Source organism: Camelus dromedarius, chromosome 3 (assembly GCF_036321535.1).
Source record: "Camelus dromedarius isolate mCamDro1 chromosome 3, mCamDro1.pat, whole genome shotgun sequence".
Taxonomy (NCBI): domain Eukaryota; kingdom Metazoa; phylum Chordata; class Mammalia; order Artiodactyla; family Camelidae; genus Camelus; species Camelus dromedarius.
Window position 1 is genome coordinate 110545079 of NC_087438.1, and position 24688 is coordinate 110569766.

The following is a 24688-nucleotide window of genomic DNA, read 5'->3' on the forward strand; positions in this document are numbered from 1 at the left end:
TCATTGTACAGGTGAAGATCTAGCCCAGCATCCATCTTACATATACTAATTTCAGATTCTTAAATAATTGATTTCTCTAGTTTTTCTGTTAAAAAAAAAAAAAAAGCTCCACTTCCTATATTTTATTCCTTCAATTCATTTATTGAAGTAATAAAGTAAAAATGTCACATAATTACATTTATTTGAAAATATTCTTTATAGTCTCAAAGATGTTTCAGTATTAATCATATAAATCAACAACCATAACATTAAATGCAATTATTGTTTCATTCGCTTCATACAAGGGGCTGTTTCGTAACTCTATGTGCTTTTCTTTAACTATATTTTCTAAGAAGAAGCACCTTAAGACCTTAGGGGAGAAATACAGAAACATTCTTGGTTTTAATTTTCAGCCTTAAGTGCCATTAATGCTCTTAGACTTTTGCTAACATTGAACTTGATTGGTTTATTATTTCTGTGCCTCTTCTCCAGTTGTACCCATCCTCACCTAGTAAATATTTTCTTATCATTTCAAGTCACCTCATTTAATATTTTCTAAATCTTACCTTCCAGAGCATGTCTCCTGTTCTTGCCTCTTCCCTCAGTTTCTTCTCTGAGGTCAGAAGTCAGCAAACCTTTTTCTCTGAAGAGCCAGATAGGAAATAAGTTAGTCTTTGTGGACCAGAAGGCTTCTCTTCTTGTCAGAGGACAGCTATAGATGCTATGTGAATGAATGCACATGGCTGCGTTCCAGTAAAACTTTATTTGCAAAGACAGCATGCTGGATTTGCTTTTGGGCCTTAGATGTTGGCATCAAACGTTACTTTGTGTATTTTTATTTACAAATATTTGTATCTTTCTTTATAGATGTGTACTATGAATTTTTTTTTAAATTGAAAATTTAAAAAAAATTTTTGAGGGAATCAGTGCCCAAACATATCAAATATTGGAGCTTCTGTTTCATCGTGAAGATACTCAGTTGTCTATTATGCCACAGGGAAGAGAGAAAAAGCTCTTAAGAATGACAGAGAACAGGAAATACTTTATTTCTGTGAATATCCACCTTTGTATCACTGAGGCACATTCTGTTTGCTAGTTGAAGAATTTTTCCATTTGCACTCGAACAACATAATAATAATCATAGCGCACATTTATTAAGAGCTTTCTCTTTTCTAGGCAACTTACTAGGAACTTTATGTTTGTCTCACAGCAGATCCCAGAGGTATGTGCTCTTGAGTCTGTTTTATGGATGGGGAGACTGAGAGCTTCAGTCAGTTACCCAAAGCTGGGGAACTGCAGGAGTAACACTCAGCCTGGCTCTCTTCAACACCAGAACACAGCCCTTTCTATATTAAGTTTTTAGCCACTCTGCTTGTACTTACCCTTTTTACTGTAAAACCAAGAGTGAGTGATACAGAAAAGGGGGGATGTACTATATGTTTGTGGTATAGACATGAACATTTCCCTCTTTCCCTTTTCTCTTTCCTGGATGGCCCTTAATTTCAGATCACAACTGTGTTTCAAGCCTTTAGGCAAATGTTTTTCATAAAGTTTGAATTTTTTTTCATGTTTCTGAACAGAGCAAATATTTAATTTATAAGCTATAGTGTCAGATGTATAAAGATGTACCTCTATCAGCCTCCCATCCCAGTCCTATCTGCTGAATTCAGTCAAAATTAGCCATTTGTTAAGTTCAGATCAAATTAAGGTCCCCCCTGCCCTCTTCTGTTCTGTCCTGGAGTTAATTTTAAGTGTCAGGGTGCCTTAGCCCAGATTCTCTAGGAAACGGAGTGTGTGACAGAACACACAGGTTCATGATTAGTGTAGTGTGCAGTCCCAGGGTGGTGTGAATGAAGGAGAAAAAAGTGAGACGTGCAAGGAAATAAGCAAATAAAGTTGGCAGATTACAGAACTGGCTGCAGTTTGACAGACACGGATGGCTCGTTCCCATGGGTCAGAGCTCTGTCTGCCCTCCTGGGTTTTATCAAAGAGCATCTCTGGGCTACATCCCATGTGGAGGCAGAGATGCTGGAGCCCCCTTCGATGTGGATGGAGGCTTTGCTGCAGCCCCGCCCTCCTGTGGGGTGACGTGAGGGCAGGTGTTAACAAACAAGGCCACAAGGGTGGTGCACACAGCTCTCCACTGACCAGACAGCCAAAGGCCAGGGAGGCAGGTCGGGCTGAGTAAATTTCATGACGAGCATAAACCAAATCCAAAAAGCAGGGTTTTCCATAGACCTTTGCATTTGCAGGGAAGTGGCCAAGCTCCTTTTTAGACTTGACTTCTTGTTGTTCTGGTTTATTCTCCTGAGAGTACAGTCATCTTCTCAGGTCCTACCATGGTCTCTGAAGAAATGGTGCACGTGACCCATGGCCACTCCCTCTTCACTTTGACCTTGAGGACTATTCGGCCCTCCAGCTTACTGTCTCAGCTGATGCCTCCTACCTGCTCAGAGGATAGAAAGGCTTGATTGTTTCCCCCACATTGCTCTGGGTCTCTGCGAGGTGATTCATATGTACATCGAGACACTGGCTTAGGGCAGACCTAACACCCTCAGCCTCCTTAATTCTGAGAGGAAATGGAGCACAGCTGTCCTCTAAAATCCTTAAAACTGAGTTGGATTCTATAATCTCCACACACTCGGGACCTGGGGGAGGAGGCGAGGTAGGAGTTTATCATATCAACATCTGATTATCTTAGTTTTGTTTTGTTTTGTTTATCATACTTCCCTTCTTCTCAGCTAAGAGATCCACTTTACTAGGTCTATCTGGTGGGAATGTTGTCATATTTCTGTCTGAATTTTTCCTATCAGAGGTGGATTGCTTAATAGCCAAATAGTTTTATGTGCCTTATTTTTTTTTTTCCTGTTAATGATCATGATACTCTTTATCCCACTTGGAGAATGCTGGATTCCACTTTCCTGAATGAGGGATCATGAGAAAACACTAAGGAAATGGAAGTTTAGGGAGGTAATAAATAGTTAAGACACGAATGTCATCTCACCACTTGTGAATGCAAATTGAGGAGTGAGACACCAGGGAGTGAAGTCTGCTTCTCTTTTAAGTCTTGAGGAACCAGACCAGGGCTGGTGCCTTTATAAGAACACATCAGGCTTCCTGGAGGAATCTACCAGCTTGGCAGTGACCTTGGTTTCCTCTGTCTCAGAGTCCGTAACAGACGCTGTCATTAACCGCACACAGTTTGCTCTGTAGGGAGATGTGTTCAGTCCTGATCCTTGCCTAGAATGTCTTTTCCATCCAGCATGGAAGGCCTGCTGGGTCTCAGGCACTCTGTGGTACTAGCGTCATGACTTTTTTTTTTCATTTCTGACTTGAGGTACTACACTCCTTGGGCTCCTTATGCTGAAATTTATTCCCTTAGCACAAAGCCATGACCAGGCATCACTCAACAAGCTGTCAGAAATAAGCATGAGCTGATTTCTGGGTTTGGAACCTACCAGTGCTGTTATCAAAAAAAAAAAAAAAAAATCATTTACATTTTCTGCACTTCTGAACTTTGCCTGCCTTGGAGAATGGCAGGGAAGGAAAGCTAATACAATTTGATAAAAATGGCTAAATTGAGTCTATTTACAGTCTCTTGCAGCTTTTAGAGCTGAGAATTTAAATAGAGCCACCGAGTCACTCATAAATGTAAATGTATGTGTATTTGGACAGAGAATGGGAGCTGAGAGTCATTTTTGGACTTGAGGTTCAATTTTCCTGTTGGAATAAATATTGAAGCTTAGGTTGACTGCATTGAAAATTCTATCAATTGTTGAACTGGCTTCTTCTTCTCCTTTCACTGGATTTTTAATCCACAGGATGTGAATGTCCGGGTTTTTTTTTTTTTTTTTCCTCCTCTTTCTTTTCTCTCAGCCTTTTCAGCGTTGTTCCCCATCCTGTCTCTGCAGCTCCCTTCATGAAATGGCTCTGAACCCGGTGTCAGCATCATTGTTTTACAACGAGGGAGACCCCATTGCTGACTATTTCTATCCTGCTCCTGCCCATGCTAGAAATACCAAAAGAGGGGCAGACATGGAAATGCCTCCCATTTATATTAATTTGGTATTTGGTTCTAGTACTGAATGGGGATGGGTCTTGAGTTGTATTTCCAAGTCAATACTGAACTCAAACGTCAGTCATTTTAGAGGATACATTTTCCTTAAGCATTACCTTTCTGGTCTTTTCAATATCAAATCAAAACTCCTTGGCATGTGCACATACATGTGCACAAAACAGTGTGCTGGGCTTTCCAAGGGACGTGGAATAGACAGCACTGTCTCCAAGATCTCATAAGCTTATTTGAAGAGGCAAGACAACTGTCTTTATAAACTCATGGATAACTCAAAGATTACAGTAACTGAAGAAGAAATTACTTTCCTCGGTCTCCTCGCCTGGAAAACTAACATGATAATGATGTTTTCTATTTTTCAGAGTTACTGTGCCAATGAAATGAAATAAACTATTTGATCAGAGCCGAAAATAAAATAATTGCTCAATACATTTTCTATTTGTGTATGTATGTGCGTGCATGCATGTGTGTACATATATACACATGTGTATGAATATAATGTATTTGCATAGTTATGAAGTGTAATTTTTATAATTGTATAATTGTATGTCTACACACATTTTTAGGAAATTTTTTATTGAAATATAGTTGGTTTATAATGTTGTGTTAGTCTCTGGTGTACAGCAAAGTGATTCAGTTATACGTACGTGTGTGTGTGTGTGTGTGTGTGTATACTTTTTTAGATTCTTTTCCTTTGTAGTGTACTACAAGATACTGAATATAGTTCCCTATGCTATACAGTAGGACCTTGTTGCTTATTTTATATGTAGTACTTTGTATATGTTAATCCCAAACTCCTAATTTATCCCTCACCACCATGCCTTGGCCCTTTAGTAACAGTAAATTTGTTTTCTATGTTTTATACACATGTATTTTTAATTCAAGAAATCTCACCAGACTGTATATACTTAAGAGTCAAATTGTAATGGTAGCCAGGACTTCGGAGGGAAGGAGTCTTTGAAGCTACAGTTTTGCGTGTTTCATGGAGGTAATAGGAATTTATTTGGGCCATTAAAGATGGTTTCCAATAAGGAGGGAAAAGACTTGCCAACAGCCATCCTAAGTGCCAACACCATCCCTTTATGTTCCATCTGCTCTTTAATCTTGGTACTCAACATTGTGTGAAATAAACTCTTAAAAAAAAAAAAAACAAGAGAAAGATCAATCTCTTTCAGAGATACCCAGCTTAGCAAAGAAATTGTTCAGCCTCTGTCCTCTAAGAAAGGTAGCGTAACCCAGCGTAACCCTTTTTTACATGACTTTAGGATGTTATTTTTGTGTTGCCAAAAACGCAGGGTGATGGAGCCCAGATACTCCAATCTATACAACACACTGGCTGGAAATCTGTTAATTTTTCCTGGTTGAATAGCCAAGCCCACAGGTGGATGAGCTTGTGAGAGTGCCCTGGACTTGGCAGGTATTGACAGTGGCCTTCTGTTTCTGTATACAGGATTTAGATATTTTTCAAGTATTGGTCTCTAAGGATACATGCATCAACCTCTTTGAAAGTTGTCGATAGGCTATTTTAGGATGAAATGCCATTATCTTTTCTGGTCTGCTTACTATTTTTTGTCTCGAGTATCCCCTGATTGTGAAAATTTAGTAATATATATTTTTCAAAAGGAGAAACATCTTAGTTGTCTGAAGAAGTTTAGACCAGTGCATCTTGCGAAGATTGTCATGGAGACTTTAGGAAATAATGAAAACATTTTTGAGAGAGATGCTGAAAGTATGACAAGGCAATATTTTTGTTCCTCCTTGATGGAGCTTGGTGCAAAAATATTCCTCTCATAATCTGCCCTTGGCTGTTTTCTTAATTTCTGAGATCCTAGCCTCTCTTTGTCTTCCTGGGTCTATTATTTGTTTTGCCTTTTTGGGGTTCTCAGAGCGCTCTGGGATTTAATGGGTGTTTTCTTATTATATGCACTTCATTTCCATTACTGTGTCAGCAAAGTACATCACTTACATGTCTCTTTTTAAATATAATAGTACTTGTTGCTTCATAGGGACATAACCCACTTAGGAGAGACTACAGTGCCTGCAGCTTGCTGGGTGTGTTGATGAAGCCAAGTTTATCCACAGCCGTTGTGGAGCCACGCTCTGTCCTCCTGTCTTTCAGAATGAACAAAGACTTATGCCCAAAATTCAACTAATTTAATGTGAAGTTTTGGGGGAGAATTTTTAGACAACTGTGGGCTCTCTCTGCACTGAGTGCTTTCCCTACATCACTGAAATCCTTCACACTGAAAAATGAACTGAGTCACACCCACAAAGTCGTGTTCTTCATAACCATTGCACCCACCTCCCAAACTTGCCCACCACTCTCAAGCCTGCCTGGTGGAGACATTTGTACCCCACAGTGATGTAGAGATTTTAAAGTTTTCCTCTAGTAGCTTCTCCCTTTCTCTGCGATCCTCCCTTCTGACTACCCCCCCCCCAACTCTTCCCCATTCTCCTCTGATGTCTGATTTTTGCTTCCCTTATTCTCTGGCCCTGCTTTTTCCCCAGCTCAATGTCTCCATAGTCATATGGCCCCAACGGAACACGCGCTCCTCACCTCAGCCCTCCCAGGGCCCTTGCTGCCTTGTTTCCTCTCAGCTGTGCTGCCAGATTCACTTCCCAGGATCCTCCCCTGGCTGCTCGTCTGCAGCTGACCGTCCACTTTTGTTCCCCAGTTACCCTCTCCCATGGTGTTCTTTAATTTTCTTTCCTGACACTGATTGGGATTGGTCATTATGTGTCTATGTATTTGATGACTTGTTTCATGTTATGATCCTGTGCTAGATTTAAAGCTCTGGGAGGGCAGAACCCTGTCTGTTTTCTCCTTGTTACTTTCCCCATCAGCTACTACAGGACTTAACGCACGGTTGGTGCTGGTTGATTTTTGCCGGATGTTTGCATGCATGGATGGCTCATGTTGGTTGATTTCAGGGGGGAAGTACACAGTCATGTGTAGGTCTCAAGTGCATGGACTCGATTAGCCGCTTCATCTCTTAGCTGCATGTTCTTGGGCAAGTCAGTTAAGCTCTCTGTGTCGTAGGAAATGGGGGGAAAATACATAATAGAATGATTTTTGAGGAACAGACGAGATCATGCGTAGAAAGCATTTAACAAAGTGCCTAGCACGCACACAGTTATCTAATGGTAACAAGGATAAAATGAAACCATTTTTTCAGGACTGTCTGGTTAGAATAAGTAAATACTCTTAAGTATTAGACTCATGTAGGGCAATATTATTAATTCAATTTGCAATATGGCTTTTTTGTGATCAGATGGAGAATATTAGAATACTTATTAACTCCTTGGGTGGATGTAGAATTTAATTTTCTTCCTCTGTTGAGTGTCATCTCTCTGAATGAGTAAGTAGCCCCAGAAAAAAACCTCAACTTTTCCCTCTCTAAAATTGTGTTCCATGGCAAGTGGAGTCAGGCCATGCCCCCAAAAGGCTTGCAACACATTTGTTTTACCTTTTGAAGCTAAAGAAAGCCAGCACATCTTGTGTGTGCTTAATAAAGAAAAATTCACCAGATTTCATTTGTGGATTCTAATAATCCTTATGGAGAGATTCACTGTCCCCATTTGACAGATTAGAAAACCAGGACTGCCCTGATTAAGGGAACTGCCAGTTCAATAGAAGAGAGATTTATTAGACACCTGTTCTCTGCCAGGTACTCTGGGAGACAGAGGAGTCAGCCTGGGGCTCTCAGGGGGCAGAGGTTCAGCAGAAAGAAACAGACGAAACAGACACGTGTAATCAACAGTCACTGGGCTGCGGACCAGGAGCCCTTCCTGCGCACCCTCTGCCTGTCCTGGAGGCCGAGTGTGTTTACGGGGGGGGGGGGGGCGGTGACACTGAGGGCATCAACCCTTGTAAGTAGGAATCAAAACAGCTAACTTGAGAAACATCTGATCTCAAGGCCTAATGAAGAACTTCCCAAGCATCACAACAGTTCGTACAATGCTGAGGCTTTCCTGCTTTCTCAGTGTCAACACCGTAAAACTAATTGCCCCCAGGCTCCTTGATTATCTGCAACCCATCTGCTCCCTTGACCACTTGAAAAATGAACAGGCCTCCTGAAGGAGGTTTGTTTATGGAAAACGGTGGAATTATAGCTGAGTGGTCACTGGCCTACTTAACAACACCCGGTCAGGCCTCTTCTTGGACTCCTGGTGCTGTGGGGTCCTGGGTAAATTGCTAGCAGTCTTCTCTTCCCATTTGCTCCTCTACATAACTGCACATTTTGTGTACTTTTGTTCTTCCTTGGAGTGGAAACGGTTCATTTGCATTATTTGCTTCTGCAAATCACTTAAACCTACTGAACTTCATTTCCTCATCTGTACAATGGAAATAATAGCCATCTGAAAACCTCCCTCAAAGGGCTTTGGAGAATTAGTCCAGAATAGGGTATGTGCTTTGTTTTGCTTTTGATTTATATTCTGATTGGAGGGGGACAAACTATAAACAAGCAAATTACTGCAGATGTCAGGGGGTGAGAAGTGCTGTGAAGAAAAAAGAAGCAGGAATTTGCAGACACTTGCTACTGTGTATAAAATAGATGAACAACAAAATCCTACTGTACAGCACAGGGAACTGGATTCAATAGCTTATAATGGCCTATAATGGAAAAGAATATGAAAAGGAATATATATATACATACATATGTGTGTGTGTGTGTGTATATAAAAACTGAATCACTATGCTGTACACTAGAAACTAACACAACATTATAAATCAACTATACTTCGGGGGGAAAAAATAAGAAGCAGGGGCTGGAAAGAATAGGAGTGAGGTGCTATTTCAGATAGGGTGAACAGAGAATCACCCTGAGACATCAGGGTATTAGCATGTGAGTTCTGGAGGGTAATGTTCCAAGTGGACTGAATTGCTAAGAGCATGTGCAAAGGCCCTGAGGTGGGAATGTGTTTGGTTTGTTGGAAGAATAAGAAGGAAGCCAGTGTGGCTGGAGCTGAGTGAGCAAAGGGGAGTTGGTAGGTTAGTCATCAAGGGAGGTGATGGAAGGGTGTTTCAGACCACACAGAGCCTTACAGACCTTGGCAAGAACTGTGGGTTTTATTCTAAGTTCAGTGGAGAGCCAGGAAGGGCTTGGGGAAGTGGTATGACAAGGTCTGATTGACACTTGAAAAAATTTGCTCTACCTGCTGTATGGGGAGTGGACTGTGAGGGGGCCAAATGGAATCTGGGAAGACAGTTTAACGTGTGTGTGATGGCTTTGCTGTTTCTGAGATAGGAAACTGTCGTCTAATGGGAATGTAGTTTCCAAGGGTGTCAGCTGAAGATGGATACAAGTATTAGCTGGTAAGCTCCACACAGGTGGATGACCAGGGGCTTTGCAGGCAGGCCCTCGAGAATCAGCACAAGCAAGGTCTGAAGGGAGATGGAGTCACGGAAGAGCCATTAGCCGTGCTCCACTCCTTGTGCCTGTTAGCGAAAAGTTCCATACATGACATCATTGCAGACACTGAGGGTCCTGCAAGACCCTGAGAGGCAACACCGTCTCTGCCATGATGTCAAACAAGGGCTTCTTTTGGAGCCAATCCACAAGTATGGTGGAGGTTTTTTTTTTCCTGTTCATAAAATGTTACGAATTTATAACCTGGCTAGGTACAAAAAGGCTGTCCAGTGATACATACAGTTAAAAATGCGGGCATTTAGAAGATGAGACAACGTCAGTACACAAAAAGCCTGATGACCCTGATGTGTAAAAATATGCAGCCTGCACTGAAAGCAAAGCTAAAATCATTAAAATTGCTGTTCTGAGTGTGGATATCAAACCTTCAGTCTACCTTTTAGATTTTCACAGCAGTTTATAAATTCATATGAAAACCTTGATGATAGTACTGCTAGATAAATGTCTAATGGCAATTATTTTAGGCATGTAGTAAATATAGTTAACTCTACTTGTTTTAGAAACCTAATCTTGTTTTAAAAGCTGGTCAGTATTTGTGGAAACTGTTCAGAAAACATGTAACTCTTACACAGCCACCAGTTGGCTACCTCGCGGCACGTGATCAGAACAGAAACATATGTCACCGTCCTGTACCAACTCAGAATTAAAATGCAATCTTTTCTACTCATCTTCTTTAAGAAAACTGCATGAAGGATGCAGACAGGACAGTGACTCAAAGCACTGTTTCAAAAACATGCACTTTCATGGGGCACAATAAAGAAATCTCAGCAAAAGTTTCAAGTCAAAAGAAAGATGCGTTTCTATCACAACAACACGGTTGTGTACCATCCTCAGGGAGGGAGACTGGAAACATGATGCGATCAGGTGTGGAAAATGCAGAGTTGGAGTTTATTTTACCCACTTGAGTGTTCAGGGGAAAATTTTGACCCTGATACGTATCCAAAGCCTTTGGCAGAGTGTCTGGGCATGAGAAGGGCTCCGTCAGTGTTCTTACTTTGGTTCCTGCAGCAGGTGTGAGAGAACGGAATGGCAGGGAGAACTTCTGAGGGCGCCAGTGCGAATTAGGTCTTCCCAGTGTCTTCTCCCTTTGCTTTGTGCCAATCAGGCAGTACCGGAAAGCCTATTTATAGTCCTTCGTGCTTCTCTGGAGCGACCATGCAGTGCCAGGTAAGACAAATCGGGAGGAGGAGCAGAAGAGTGTCGGTCACATCAGGAAAGTCATTTGTTAACATGGGCAGAGACCGTCACCCCGTTGTCCTCCCGCCCTGGCTCCGCTCCAGGCTGTAATCATGTTCGATCTACCCGTAAATTCCCCACGTGGCTTTTGCAGGGAAAGAAATCGCTGCTTTTCCCTCGTTCTCCACGAGTGCTTTCTCTTTGCAGTGCTTGGAATTCGTACTTGGAAGAATCTGGGCATTTATAAAATGCTGCCAGACGCCTTCCATTAGGTACCCTCTTAGTTCATTTCCAAGCTGGGGAATAACCTTCTGCTTCCTTGGTGAATGAGTGGCCTGTCTTAGGGGCTGTCTGATTTCTGTGGGCAAGATTTTTTTTCCCCAAAATTTAAAGGTTATGTCTCATAGCTTGGACTTGAGGAACAGAAGTGTGTAATTCCTCAAGGAGGAAAATAGGATACCAAAGCTTGTTAATCAAAGATGCTCACGTCTGCTGCTTTTCACTTGGTATTTCAAGAACTTACAAACAAAAGACAGAGCATCTCACAGGGCAGTGTGCCGAGTGGGTCTTCAGAGATGTAATGCATTTCAGTTTCAGTCATTGGTGGGTTGGTTAATGCAAGTGTGTGGCACTTACTGTAATGGATGAAGTGAATCCACCCGCAGTGTTCCCCACTTACCTGTAAGTCCCTTGATTTTGACCAATGGATCTAAACAGCTACTTTCCTAGTGAAATTAAAAGATAAAGTCTAATTTAAGACCTAGGTTGCTAAATGCAGTATGGTATCCTGGAATGAATCCTGGAACAGAAGGAGGACAGTAATAGACAAATTGGGGAAATCCAAATAAATTCTGTGGTTAATGATAACATTTCAATTCTCAAGTATTGCACCAGTGTTAATTTCTTAGTTTTGCTGAGCGTAACGTGGTTATATGAGAACTTGAGGACAGACTGGGTAACAGATACACAGTAGCACACTGTATTATCTCTGGCACTCTATTGTAAATAAAATTATTTTAAAATTAAAATTAAATAGATAATGAATATGATATAGTGGGAGATGGTTTGGGGATCTTGTGCCTTTCAAATCCTGTCCTAGAGGCAGTGTGCCCTGTGTACGTACGATTCCTTGAGAAGCAACTGTGGGAGAGTAGTGATGAGGATCAAGTTATTAAACGCAGGCTATAAGCAGTCAGTAGTGCTAAGTGGTGGGTACAGTTTGGTCAGCACTGTATGGGTGAAGAAATTAAGGCTTAAAATGGGAAAATAAGTCCTCCAGAATCAGCAGTTGTTGATAGTGGACTCAGAATGGTAGCCCTGCTCCTTTATACATACACACCTGCTCTCAACAAGGAGTGGAATGCATTGCTTTCAATTATGGTCTTAGCTTTTATTAATTGTGATCCTGGCAAATCGCTAGCATCCTCTGGCTCTCTGCTTCCTCATTTATAAAACAAGGGGATTGGGTTTGATGACCTGTAAGGCTTCCTTCAACTCCAAGATCCTCTGACTTGGTGACTTATCTATAAAGTACATTTTAATTGAAATGTTCCTTTTCAGCTTTTCTATCCGGTGGAATCCTTTCAGACCTGTAGAAAATAATATTTTGATCTGAAGGGGGCTTATGTGACATTTGAGTTTTCATCCACATTCATTATTTTCTCGGAATAATCCTGCCATCTCCTGATTTCTGGCTAAACATTTTCTAATCCCAGAAAGTGTGAACCCTGGTAAGAGAAATTTTATCAAGGTTATAGAACTCAATTTTAAAAGCATGTAAGCACCTTTTCTGTGCATTGCTCTCATAAATTTATGATATCATAAATTGCTTATAAAATTTTCACTAGTGTTTTTTGGCGTAGATTTATATATAGTTTTATCCTAATACATAATATTATCGGTACAGGAATGAGGAGAGATTGACAGTGATAAGCTGTTCGGAAAGTTGTTTCATATCATGGGTTTGTTTGTCAGAGTAAAATCACTATTACCAAATTTTATATGAATTACTCAGAAAAGACTTTCTGGATTAATATGAATTTCATAGATTAATATGAATTTGATACTGTTTATTGTATTTCAAATATCACGTTAGTAACCAACAAGCTGTTTATTAAATCTCTGACTTAGGCAAATCAATATTAAGCAAAATGGAATAAACTGGTAATGAAAAATTGGAATTTCTGAATCTTGGAAGAAATTTAGCCCAGGTGAATAGATTTTTAAAATTTCAGTACTGCTTGATTATAACCCACGTTATTATGTAAAAAAATAAAAGGACCAAAAAAGAGTCATGAGCACTCACTAAAAGATCATGTCCTAGTATGCAGTGTGAAAGCATTTTTAAATGGTTTTTAAACTAACGTTCTTTGCAAGATCTTTATGATAGCTAGAGTGCTTCATTGCACTGGTGCATGCACAAATACACAAATGCCCAAATTAATGTCATGTCTGTTCTTGACAGAAATAAATGAAAGAAGCAAATAAGCAGTTATTCAATGGAAAGGAATGAAATTGAAAGAGAAAATAATTGTCATTTTGCTAAATGCTGTTATATCCAGGAAAAAAGAGGATGGAAAAACTCAGTAAGTACATAAGCATTTGCATTTGTTTCAACACACAAGATTAAACTGCTATCTTTATACATTACTGCTTTCATACATAGAATCATTTTGATCCCTTCATTCCCATGACCCTTTAACTAATACTGAGGTAGAAAAATCTTAGTGACATCCTAAAATTCCCCAGACTATGTTAAATATCTAAATTTATTTCCTTTACTTGAGAATAATGAAGTAATAACTTCTTTTTTTGTTAACTTGACCTTTAATCGTTATCCCTTGGATAGTAAATTTTATGAACACACTTTGTATATACTTTTTTAATGATGATCAATCATATGGAAAATTAAGTTTCTTTGTATTGCACCTGCAATTATTAATTTTGTGACTTTACAAAGTCAAGAATCCTTAATGAGTCCCAGTTTTTTTGTGATACAAGGAGCCTAATTTTTCTTGCTGGATTTACATCAAGGGCTTAAGGCATTTGAAAGCCTTTTGTCAAGTATACAGACCTATATTCTGGGCGGTTAAAATAGTTCACTGCGTCATTCAGTATTGGGTCCTTACTGTGTGCTGGTCACTGAATTCATGGCGCCTCAGTGAGCAAAGTGAAAAAAAGAATCTGTATTCAAGGGGTTGAAATTTTAATTAGAAAAGACAACCAATAAGAAATCAAGTAAGATACTTTCAGGTAGAGATAGGAACTAAGAAATCAATTGAAGAGGATTGTGGGTTGGCAGAAGGGAGACGTGTACTTTAGATAAATGGTTGCAGATACACAGTACTGTATATAAAGTAGGTAAACAACAAGGACCTACTATACAGCATAGGGAACTATATTCAATATCTTGTAATAACCTATAATGGAAAAGAATCTGAAAAGTAAACTGAATGACTATTCTATACACCTGAAACTAACACAGCATTGTAAATTAGCTATACTTGAATGAAAAAAAGAAAATGGTTGCAGAAAGATTCTTTGAGAAGGTGACCTTTGAGTGAAGAGCCAGCAGTGAAGGAATCGAAGGAAAGGACACCCAGGGGAGGAGCAAGCTCAATTTAAGGAGCAACTGGTAGGTCATGCAGTTGGAGCTTGGTGAACTTCGGGGAAGAGTGACAGAAGATGGGGCAAGAGAGCAAGGGCCAGATCATACAGGGCCACCTACACCATACTGTTCTGTAGTTTTGGATAAGATTCATGATCGTTTTAAGATTTGAAGTTACTTCATGAAAGTTCCTAAGAGCAAAGTACAGATACTCATATAAAGCAACTGGCTCTCTTGGTTTGTTGAAAAATAATTTTGTGTTAGCACTTTCTTTCAGGTAGCCACGAAGTTAGTCACAGGTAGAATCTGTAGATGAAAGCAGAGTATTCAAAGACCAACATTTGGCCTCTTCCTCGAGTCTTCCCTCAACTCATTGCTAATTGGAAATCTCAGTTGTTATTTCTACCTCACAAGTACCTCTTCTCTCTATCCCATCGTCTTTCTTCCCATTGCCAGTGTTTTGATGCAAACCATCGTCGTTCCTCTCCTGGACTAATGAAACAAATTCCAGAGTTGTCCCCTTGCCATCTGTCTTCCAAATGGCTTCCAAAGTGCTTGGTTCTAGAGTCAGATTTTATCATGCCATTGCCTTCTCCTTTTTCCCATGCCCACCCCATCCCCAGCTGCTTAAAACTCTTCCATGTTTTCCCATTCCTTATGAAAGTCCAAAAGTCTTTGCATGGTACTCAGGGGGATTTGTCTTTCCTTCTTTCACCTTCAGACTCACGGCCACAGATCCCTAGACGCGTCATGTGGGACCTTCATGCACTTCCCAAAGTTGCATACTCTGCCCTTCCCACCCTCTCCCACACTTCTGCATATGTTCTTTCTTTTACCTAGAATGTCCATTCACCTCTCAAAACTCTTTCTCTGTTTTTTTTTTTTAACTTTAGCATCCAGGATCCAGTGTGATAACAATCAAAATATTCTTGTTACTTGGTTGACTTTATATTTTGCCATAAGCCTCTCAAGGTCAGGGACCATGTTCTACTTACTTGATAGCTATCGTACCTGGCAAAATGCTATCACAGAACAGGCTATTAATAAATGCTTGCTGATGGGATGCATTTTAGACCATGCTATTTGGCTCTGCCAAGGTTACAGAACTCAATTTTCAAAGCATGTAAGCCCCTTTTCTGTGCCTTCTGTTTTCTAACCCACTCTGCTTCTGTCTCCTAACCTCTCAAAGGGAGATGATGATGCCCCCCGAGTGGTGGTACAATGATTGCCTGCATGAAATGCATTAAAAATGATAAACACAATTCCTGATGTAAATAAACTAGTCACTAAATAAATGGGGGGGGGGTGACTTGTTACTAAGAATACTGATACAATTATTAGAAAGTGGAACAAAGAATTGAGGACATGGTTTCTGCCCTTCAGACTTTGAGTCGCTAGTAAAGCAGGATCTGTGTATAAAAGTTAACTGGCAGCCTGCCTGATTTTGGATTAACAAGTACTAGAATATGTTTAATTTGGGGTATATTACAACATTCCATATAAGGGGAAAACAAAACACTCAGGGACATGGAGGAAAGCATCAATGCTGATGAGACTGTGTGACAGGTATTGAGCTCATATTCTGGGCCAGCCTTAGGGCTCAGCTTTTCACATGTGTTAATCTCATTGAATACTTGGAGAAACCCCTTGGGTTGGGTACTTCACGTATCTCTCTATCACAGATGAAGGCTCAAAGCTCAGAAGTCCAGTAGTTTGCCCAACACCACACCAACAGGGCATGAGGGAAGCCAACCTCCAAATGCAGGTATTCTGGCTACAGAACTCCAGCATGTAGCCTTTTTGTTGCGTTGCTTCTGTAGAAGCATCCTGGATGAGGTTAAGATTTGACCCAGGCCGTGGGACGATACAGGGGTTGAGCTTGTAATTAAAAACAAATGGGTGGCCAGGAAAGGCATTCCATGTGAATGGAGGGATGGATAAAGCTAGGCGACTGGGGTGGGTGTAGCAGAGGAATTACAATGATTCTGGGGTGGCAGCATTACAGATCAGTCTGAGCAGAGCAAAGAAATAATATGAAGCAGTAATGAACACAGGATGATCAAACATTATCACTCAGGCCGTCATCAGATTCTGCCTAGATTCCTCTAGTAGTGTGGCTTCTACATTTGTCACTAAGTATTCAGTCCCTTCTGTAATCCTGGAGAAATGGACCTTCCAATGATACTATTCTCAAAATACTAATGTCTTACCAAGAAAATACTGCTACAATGGCTTTCTGTTACCAACCTCATCAAATTTATAGGCTTTGCTCCTGTGATGGGACATGCCTTTTTGACACCCGTATTTTTCACTATTGGTTTTGTCAGACCAGAAGCTTCGTATAGTTCAGGCATGAGACAAATTGAGAGATGTAATTGTGACTCTGAAATTTTGGAATGTGTAGACTAGTTTTAGTCTTAGAGGGCAGCACAGTACAGGATTTGGGGATGTAAGGTGGGGGGAATGGGAAAAGCAAATCCCAACAGTGTTTTAAATGACTCACCAAGGGAACTTAATAAAAGCATATGCCAGTGGTAGAAAAAAGATGTCACAAACGTCATGGCTTCTTCTCTGAAATTCCAGAAGGACATTGATAATGGTTGAGGTTGTAAGAACAGAATGGCTTTCTTGGAGAAGAAATGGAGACAGAGAATGAATTATGGCTGATAATTGACTTTTAGGAAATGCCTATTGTCAGAGGGTTGAGAGTAAGGGTGGAAAAGATCAAAAGTGATTTGGTGAGCAAGAACAGTAAATGTACTGGGAGAGAGAAGTGAGTCCAGGGATAGAGTGAGTTTTAATAAGGAGATGTATGAAATGAAGCAACATTATAAAAGCAATTGAAGAGAGACAATACATTTCAATGACACCAGCCTAATTGGTGGTTTAAAGTAGACTTGATGGGTGAGTAGGGGAAAGACACTATAAAGGAACCAGGAATATTTAAGGTGAATTTTATTTAGATTTAACTACTAACTATTTATCAAGCGTGTAATCCTGAATTTTCCGAATACATGTAGCACTTTTTTAAAGAATTGACTATGCACGTCAGTTCTGAATGTACAGAAAAACAGTAGTAAAGTAAGTAGTAAAACATCAATGGAATAAATAGAATTTTTACAAATGTATCTGGCTCTTTTTGAGGGCATTCTATTCATAAAAAGTATTTTGTGTGTCTTAATGTCACCAACCACACTAGTTTTTTTTTTTTTTACCACCAATATAGTCTCATTTCTGTTCTTCACACAAAGCCAGTTTCCATCACTCATGTCCTTATCCTCTTGCAAAGAATATTATCCAAAGATACAATAATTAACCAAGAAAAATGTATTATTCTCAGAGACTGTGACTTAGTGGAAAATAAAATGCAACAGAGAGTTTCTGGTTTTAATTCATCTTTTGAACAAATAAGTAGGGAATCAGTAACCACTTGTGCAGGAAAGAAAAATGGAAATATACTCCAAATAAATTCAGTTGGAAATCATGGGCTCAGAAAGATACCCTGTTACTTAGACTTCCTTTGAGAGTCAATTAATATAACTTTGATGCTACTGACCAATAATGAGGGAAGGAAATTAGATTGTATGTTAAGGGTGCACAATGACTGTGCTCTCACGAAGAGTCAAGATTTGTGCTCGTTTCTGATGGGCACATCCTTATCTAAACCAGCACGCATGTGGCTGTTGTTCAGTGGATCATTTGTTTTATACATATATATATATATTTTTTTTTTTTTAATAAGGAAGAGACATTACTCACGGGCATAGTACAAGTAGAATTACTGTCGTGTGCCAAGTGAACCACTTTCAGAAAGCTGGTCGCAGTCTTCTTGATTTCTCTTGTTTTAACTTAGCGTGGTGGAGTATCGAGTTCAGTTAATAACCTTTCATTTGGTGGTGACGGTGAGCTCGGCGCTTGGTGGTGGCATGGCTGAATCTCCTGAATTCAGAGACTTGAATGTCATTGTGCAGAAATTCTCCTATTTTATTAACTCCCACCAGCCAAAATTGTCTTGTTTTTATATTTTAATGTGCTGGAGTCTATTCTCAGGACAAAGTACGTAGAGTTATTTACTTAGAGGCTTTGTTCAAATAGCAATATACTTACAGGTATGAAGAATGGGAAGAGAAATAGTTTAGGAGCATCTCCAAGACAAATCTTAGGCCATTTTTTTTATATGCCAAGAGAGAGAAATTGCTTTTTTTCCCCCCAAAGATTCTATCCCATAGCAAGCTGTCTTCCATTTTTGAAATCCTATTTTCAGTCTAGTTCTAGTATTTATTTGTGATTTTTTAAAAAAGAAATAACATTTAGTATTTTGCTTACTTTGGCCAGGGGAAATGGGAGGGGTTGGATATCTCCATGCATTTATCCTTCAAGACTCAGAAATATCTTACCTGCAATAAAAGTAATGATTATTATGACTGAATTTATAAATCTGTAGAAATCTGAGGGCTTTCTTTATCCTGTAGTGTAGGCTGCAAAATATTCTAGCAACATGTTTTGTAATTATATGCGGAAAAATGTTGATTGTGGGGTTTTTTTCAGGCTAAATGTGTCTGTCTTCAAAAAATATTATTTCTCCTTCAATTCCCTTTTTTCTCTATTTGCCTTCAGCTTGGGATAATTATAAGGTGACACATTGTCAAGGATGAAGCTTTTGCTTTTTTTCCCCCTCTAAACGACAGTGTATACTACAAACAGCTGTTTGAATGCCAGCTCTAAAACAAACAAAAATGAGTGAATTTTAGAAATTCTTTTTTAAATTGTGAAAATATTTTTAATGAAATATATCTTGATTGTCTGGAAAATGGCTTTTGGATCTCTCTTATATTTGCAATTTCTCTAGCTTAATAAGCTTCAGAAAACACAAGAGTTGCCAGCTGATCATTAGGTTCTCCTGCAGGTGTTTGTACACCAGTCATCTAGGGAGTTTGTGGAATCCACTTTATTAAGCTGATGTACAATGCACTGCTTCTGTTTCAAGTGTACAGTTCAGTTTTGACAGGTGTATACGTGTATGAAATTACCACTGCCACCATCAAGATAGAGAGCATTTCCGTCACCCTGCCCAAGAATCCTCAAGCCCTTTTGCAGTCCACTCCCCTCCTAAACTCTCTCCCAGTCGCAGGCAGCCAGTGATCTGTTTTTGGCCCTTGTAGATAAGTTTGGCGGGGTAGTCTTTTAAGTATGCCATATTAGTTCAATGCAGGATTTGACTGATTTGACAAGACAGAAAAGCAGTGGGGAGGGCTTAGTGTGAATTATATTCCCGTTGTCTAAATACTGACTATACAGAATGCTGTTTTGATAATGCTTCAAGGGCATCAGATCAGATAGAGAAGACTGATAAGGAGATAGCTTAACCTGTTCTAGTATAATGCCGGTTAATCACTGGCATGTCCAGAGCTGAGTTCTTTGAGTGCACTTTCAAAATAGGAATAGGTGCATATGAAAGTGGTCACAGCTCACCCCCTTTATAAATTAGTTGCATCTCTGTACATACATCTCAGGTTAATTTTCTTTGACTTGCTATGTACACACTACAAATGCTGTAAGTGGATTTCTTAATGCAGTTTTATTTATGTAGGTAAAGGATAAATGTTACCCATCAGAGCCTTAGTTTTCCTCTTCTACAGAATTCTAGGGACAGCTAATATGTGCAGAATACTTAGCAAATGGGAAGCTAACAAGTGTTTAACAAATAGTAATCATTATTATGCCAATTTGGTGGTATTAGCAGAGATCACAGCACACACTGAATTGAACTTACTAGCGATTGTCAATACACATATGCTGTTTGAGTTTCTGGCAGTGTCTAAAATTTCACACTACTAATACTTTCCCAAAGAGTCCAATGCTCAGTCACTGTTTTCAGAAATGAGTACTTTAATCAAAGCCAAAGCTCGGTCTTAGGCTAATAAATAAGAAATACTTTGGAATCAAAATAGAAAAAATGTCTGTGGACGTGTGAATGACAGTACTGTTTCCTGCTGTCATCATCACTTCCTTTGGTGCTATTTTTAACACAAAAATAAGCATATGTGTGATAGACATTCTATCATGGTTTATTAAATGGTAACTACTAACGTTTTTAGATGTGCTTTTACACTTTAGATATGCACGTATGTACATGTAGATTATTAACAAAAAGGACCTTACACCATTTGTGCAGTCTTTGTTTTTTTTTTTAGCCTAGTGTACTGATACATATTTGGCAATTAAAGTATTTGTATTTACTCATTCCTCTATTGCTAGGTATTTGGGTTACTTCCTTTTTTGTTTGTTTTCTGCTGTTAAAAATAATGCTTCACAATGCTTCAGAACTTCTTGATGATAAGTTCATTTTTTATTAGTTTTATGTATGAATTTGTTCATTTTTTAATAGCAAATCTCTATAAGCAAAGAAAAATTAAACAGTGAATTTCAAGGTGAAAAAAACAATGGTTCAATAAATCTTAGGGTACATAGTGCTTCTAAAAGTATCACTTCTAAGAAAGTATTTTAGTGTCAAATGATGTGCATATGATAAATCTTTTAATGAATATTCATGAACTGCTTTGCATAAGATTGGGCAGTTTATTCTCTCCCCTCCACCGCAGTGGATGTGTATTAGTGAGTTACTGATTTTCCAGCTTTTTTCATATGATGTTATAGTTGCCATATGCAAACATTTAAAAAACAAGAGAGTATATTCTTTTTGAGAGAGGTAGTAAAGGGGAGATATCCAGAATATTTGGGTTGAAGTGCAGCAGCTTCCTTGCCACTTGATCTTTAAAGAGTCAATTAAATGTGATGTTCCTCAGTTTTCATCTCTCTGAATGTATTCTAGCTCTTTCCCCAAAAAGCATTTGATGATGATGAATAAAAACTCTTAAACTATAAAGATAATCGTCTTAATCGTATTAAAAATATATACAGAAGCTACAAACAAACTACAGTAAATATAATATTTAATGTTGAACTATTGAAAGCTTTCATCCTAAGATAGGGAATGAGATAAGCATGCTGGCTATCACTGTTGCATTTAAATATTGTACTGTTGCTCTTAGACAGAGCAATAAAACAATAGTATAGAGTAGAAAATGTACGGACTAGAAAGAAAGAAAAAAATGAACTTATCACTATTTACAGCATGATTGTGGATATGAAAAATCAAAAAGGAATCCATAGGCAAACTCTTATAATTAATGTGATTTAATAAGTTTACTAAAGATTGTGGATATGAAAAATCAAAAAGGAATCCATAGGCAAACTCTTATAATTAATGTGATTTAATAAGTTTACTAAATGCATAATTAATATATAGTTCAGCAACAAACATTTAAAAAATTAATTTAAAAGTACCACTTATGATAGTATCAGAAAAATCTATTAGTTAGGAATAAAACTCAGGAAAGAGATACATAATCTTACTGCTAAAAAGTACAAAATATCATTCGGAAATATTAAGGAAGATCTAAATAATTTGAAGTCTATACCATGTTCGCGGACTGGAAAACTTGATGTTGTAAAGATATTAATTCTCATTGATTTGACCCTTAGTTTTGTCAATAAAAACAGATCCCAGTTTGGGTAAGGAGAGACTTTATTCAAAGGGAGTATTAAAATAAGGAGAAGAAAGTGATTGCAGTAGGGAAAGGGGTACTGTTGCAATAGAGGCAGGCATTACCTTGACCATAATATCTGCATGCATCTCAAAGGTCAGGCAGAAAAAAAAAAAGCTTTTCTTGTGTAGTTAGGAGTAAACATGACTAGAAAGAACCAGGTGTGGAGGAGTGGGACAGGCAGGTAAAGTGAGCGAAGTAACCTGGTCTCACAATTGTTCAGGGAATGTTCTTCTTTGTAATCAGTTGATTCTTGGGGGAGGGGCCCTTTGTTATGCTTTGAAATGCTTGCTTAACCTAGAGGCAAGTCAGAGTTCAGGGGTCTGGGAGGAGGAGAGAAGCCTGACTAAAGCTTAGTTCAGTCAAGTTAGCAGACAGGCATTTTGCCTAGATCAGTCAGTGTGCACAAAGAGATCAGCTGATCACATCTGAGGCAAAGAATGAGAATTTGGAGGATCTGTGTCTGGGTTTATTATAGATAAACAAGGTGGGCACCTGTGAATCTTCTCTAAGTCATGTAAGGGATGGTAGTTCTTTGCAGAAAGCTCTTTCCTGGAACGCAAAAGTATTGGGGAGAGTTCTTGACCTTTACTATTTTCCAGCAGTCCAGAACTCAGGTAAAGTTCAATTCCGTCAGTTCAGTGCAATCCCAATCAAAATCTCAGCAGTTTTTTTTTTTTTTTTTTGTAGAAACTGACAAACTGATTCTAAAATTTACATGAAAATGCAAAGAACCAAAAATAGACAAGGCAGTCATGAGCAACAACAAATCTGGAAGACTTAACATTATAAGATAATAAGGCCTATTATAAAGCCAGAGTAATTAAGACAGTAGTCTGTTGGCACAAGAGTAGAACAAATAGATAAAGACAACAGCTAGAGAGTCTAGAAACAGAACCACTCCTATATGGTCACTTGATTAATGAGTGGGATAGACGGATTAAATGACTGGTCCCAATTCTTCATCCCGCCCTGTATCTGTGCTTAATTGAGATGTGACTTTGCAGTTTCTTCCACTAAAAAATCAGAGTGTTTTCTTGCCTCTTGATTTTGAGTTTGGCCGCTTGACTTTTTCTTGGCCAGTGAGATGTTACCAAATGTAACATACAAAGAAGGTAGAAGAAAAAAAAAAAGCTTGCACATTCTGCTTCTGTTCTTTTCCTCTTGGCCATCCTGATGAGGACTCAGCCAGGCTGGCCTGCTGGCAGGAGCTGTGTGCAGCAGAGCTGTGTTCCTACTGTGGTCCAAGCTAAGGCCATCATCCTCGAGGTGGAACACTGGAGTGTCCAGGAAGGGGCAGATTTCAAAGAAGGATGGCTATTTAGAGAATAAAAGAGGCAATTAAGTCCAGGAAAAATGAAAAGTTGAAACGGAATGAAATTGAAATAGTACTTGACTTAGCTTAGTGTAATGAGCAATGTTTGTATAGTCACAATAATGATTTTTAAAACCCCATATAGATTTAATTAAAATGGTAATGAATCTAATATCAAGTGAAGAAATAGGAGAAGTTGGGTACAGGGTGACTGTTGCTTATAGAAGTTAAATCTTCATCTTTCACAGTAGCTGATCAGTGGTAATAGCTAAATATGGACGATCAATAGCTGCAGTGTGATTACATTAACTGGAAACATGAAAGCAAATACCAGAAGGAATAGCGACAAGGGTTGAAAATGTTTCTGGAATGTGGGAGGCTGGGAAAGGAAGCTGACCGGACAGATATTTTTCATTTTATTAGTTGATTTTTAAATTATGTACTAATAGTACTTTAATTAGATATTTTAAAGTATTTTAAAAAATAGTTTGAAACAGAGGCTATCCCAGTCTTCCCTCCTTTTAGTCCCTATTGTTGCGATGTGCCATCATGTTTTTATTGATTTCCCTTTTCGCCCCCTGTCTAAAATTCATGATTTTCCCTAAAATATCTAGAATGTGGAAAGTCTTCCTATTGAGCTTTTATTTAATTCAGTGCAAGTAAAAAACATACAGCTGGTTCTGAAGACCACAGTGTCCCCACCCCTTGAGTTCCTCTGCCCCTGCTAGTTGGCTGCAGCCAAGAATTCATGTACTGTGTCTGTAAGCAGAAGACAAAACCACCAGGATAAGGACACGGGTGACAACGTGAGGACCGCCAGCCCATGGTGAAGCCTTATCTCAGAAGCACCTAAGTGACCCAGCGCTGCCCGCTGTTTCCCCAGGGCTGAGAGTGGGTCCTGCATCTTATTCACAAAGTTGACTGGAATTGAGATGAATACTCTAATAGTCAGTATCCTTCTGTTTTTTTTTTTTTTTTAATAAGCCTTCAAACACCCATTCAAAGAATGATTATTCCTCAGGGACACTTACTTTTTGCATATCTTTCCTTTTAAATCAGTCTCTCTGAATTTTCTTATCTGTAAAATAATTGAAACCTAAATTTTTTGTTTCCAAACGCTCCCATAGTGGTGGTGGTCAGACAGTAAAATGACTTGCTTTATTATACTGTATCTATTTCCTTTTTTCTTTTTTTCTTCTATCCTCACTCATTAATTCTTATTTTAAAAAATGTATGCATCGCTATCCTTTTTTTGCCCTTGATTGAAATGAAGGCCTGTAATTGTCTGATATGTACGAATTAACTTGAAGTTAAGGATAATCCAGCATCTAACTTCCCCCCAAGGAAAACTTGCTGGAAACAGCATGATTCATTTTTAACAAATGTCACAAAGGCCCTCTCTAGCCGGTCCTCAACAAATGTCACCGCTTTTGTGAGTCTTTTAAGAATTCAGTGGACTGTGATTTTTACAAATCAAAATAAAATAGCCATATCTCCCAAGTG

The 24688-nt window shown here is 39.0% G+C and overlaps 1 protein-coding gene across 4 annotated transcripts in view; it reads left to right on the forward strand.

The window, feature by feature from the left end:
• Positions 1-24688, forward strand: part of SGCD (sarcoglycan delta) — an 840821-nt gene that overhangs the window by 352661 nt on the left and 463472 nt on the right. For 3 of the 4 annotated variants that reach the window (XM_064484486.1, XM_064484485.1, XM_064484487.1), the window contains exon 3: positions 13121-13241. The exons of the other annotated variant lie outside the window; for it this stretch is intronic. In XM_064484486.1, coding sequence (XP_064340556.1) covers positions 13155-13241 — 87 coding nt within the window. In that variant the 5' untranslated portion in view covers positions 13121-13154. The remainder of the gene's footprint in view (positions 1-13120; positions 13242-24688) is intronic. 4 annotated transcript variants of the gene reach the window in all.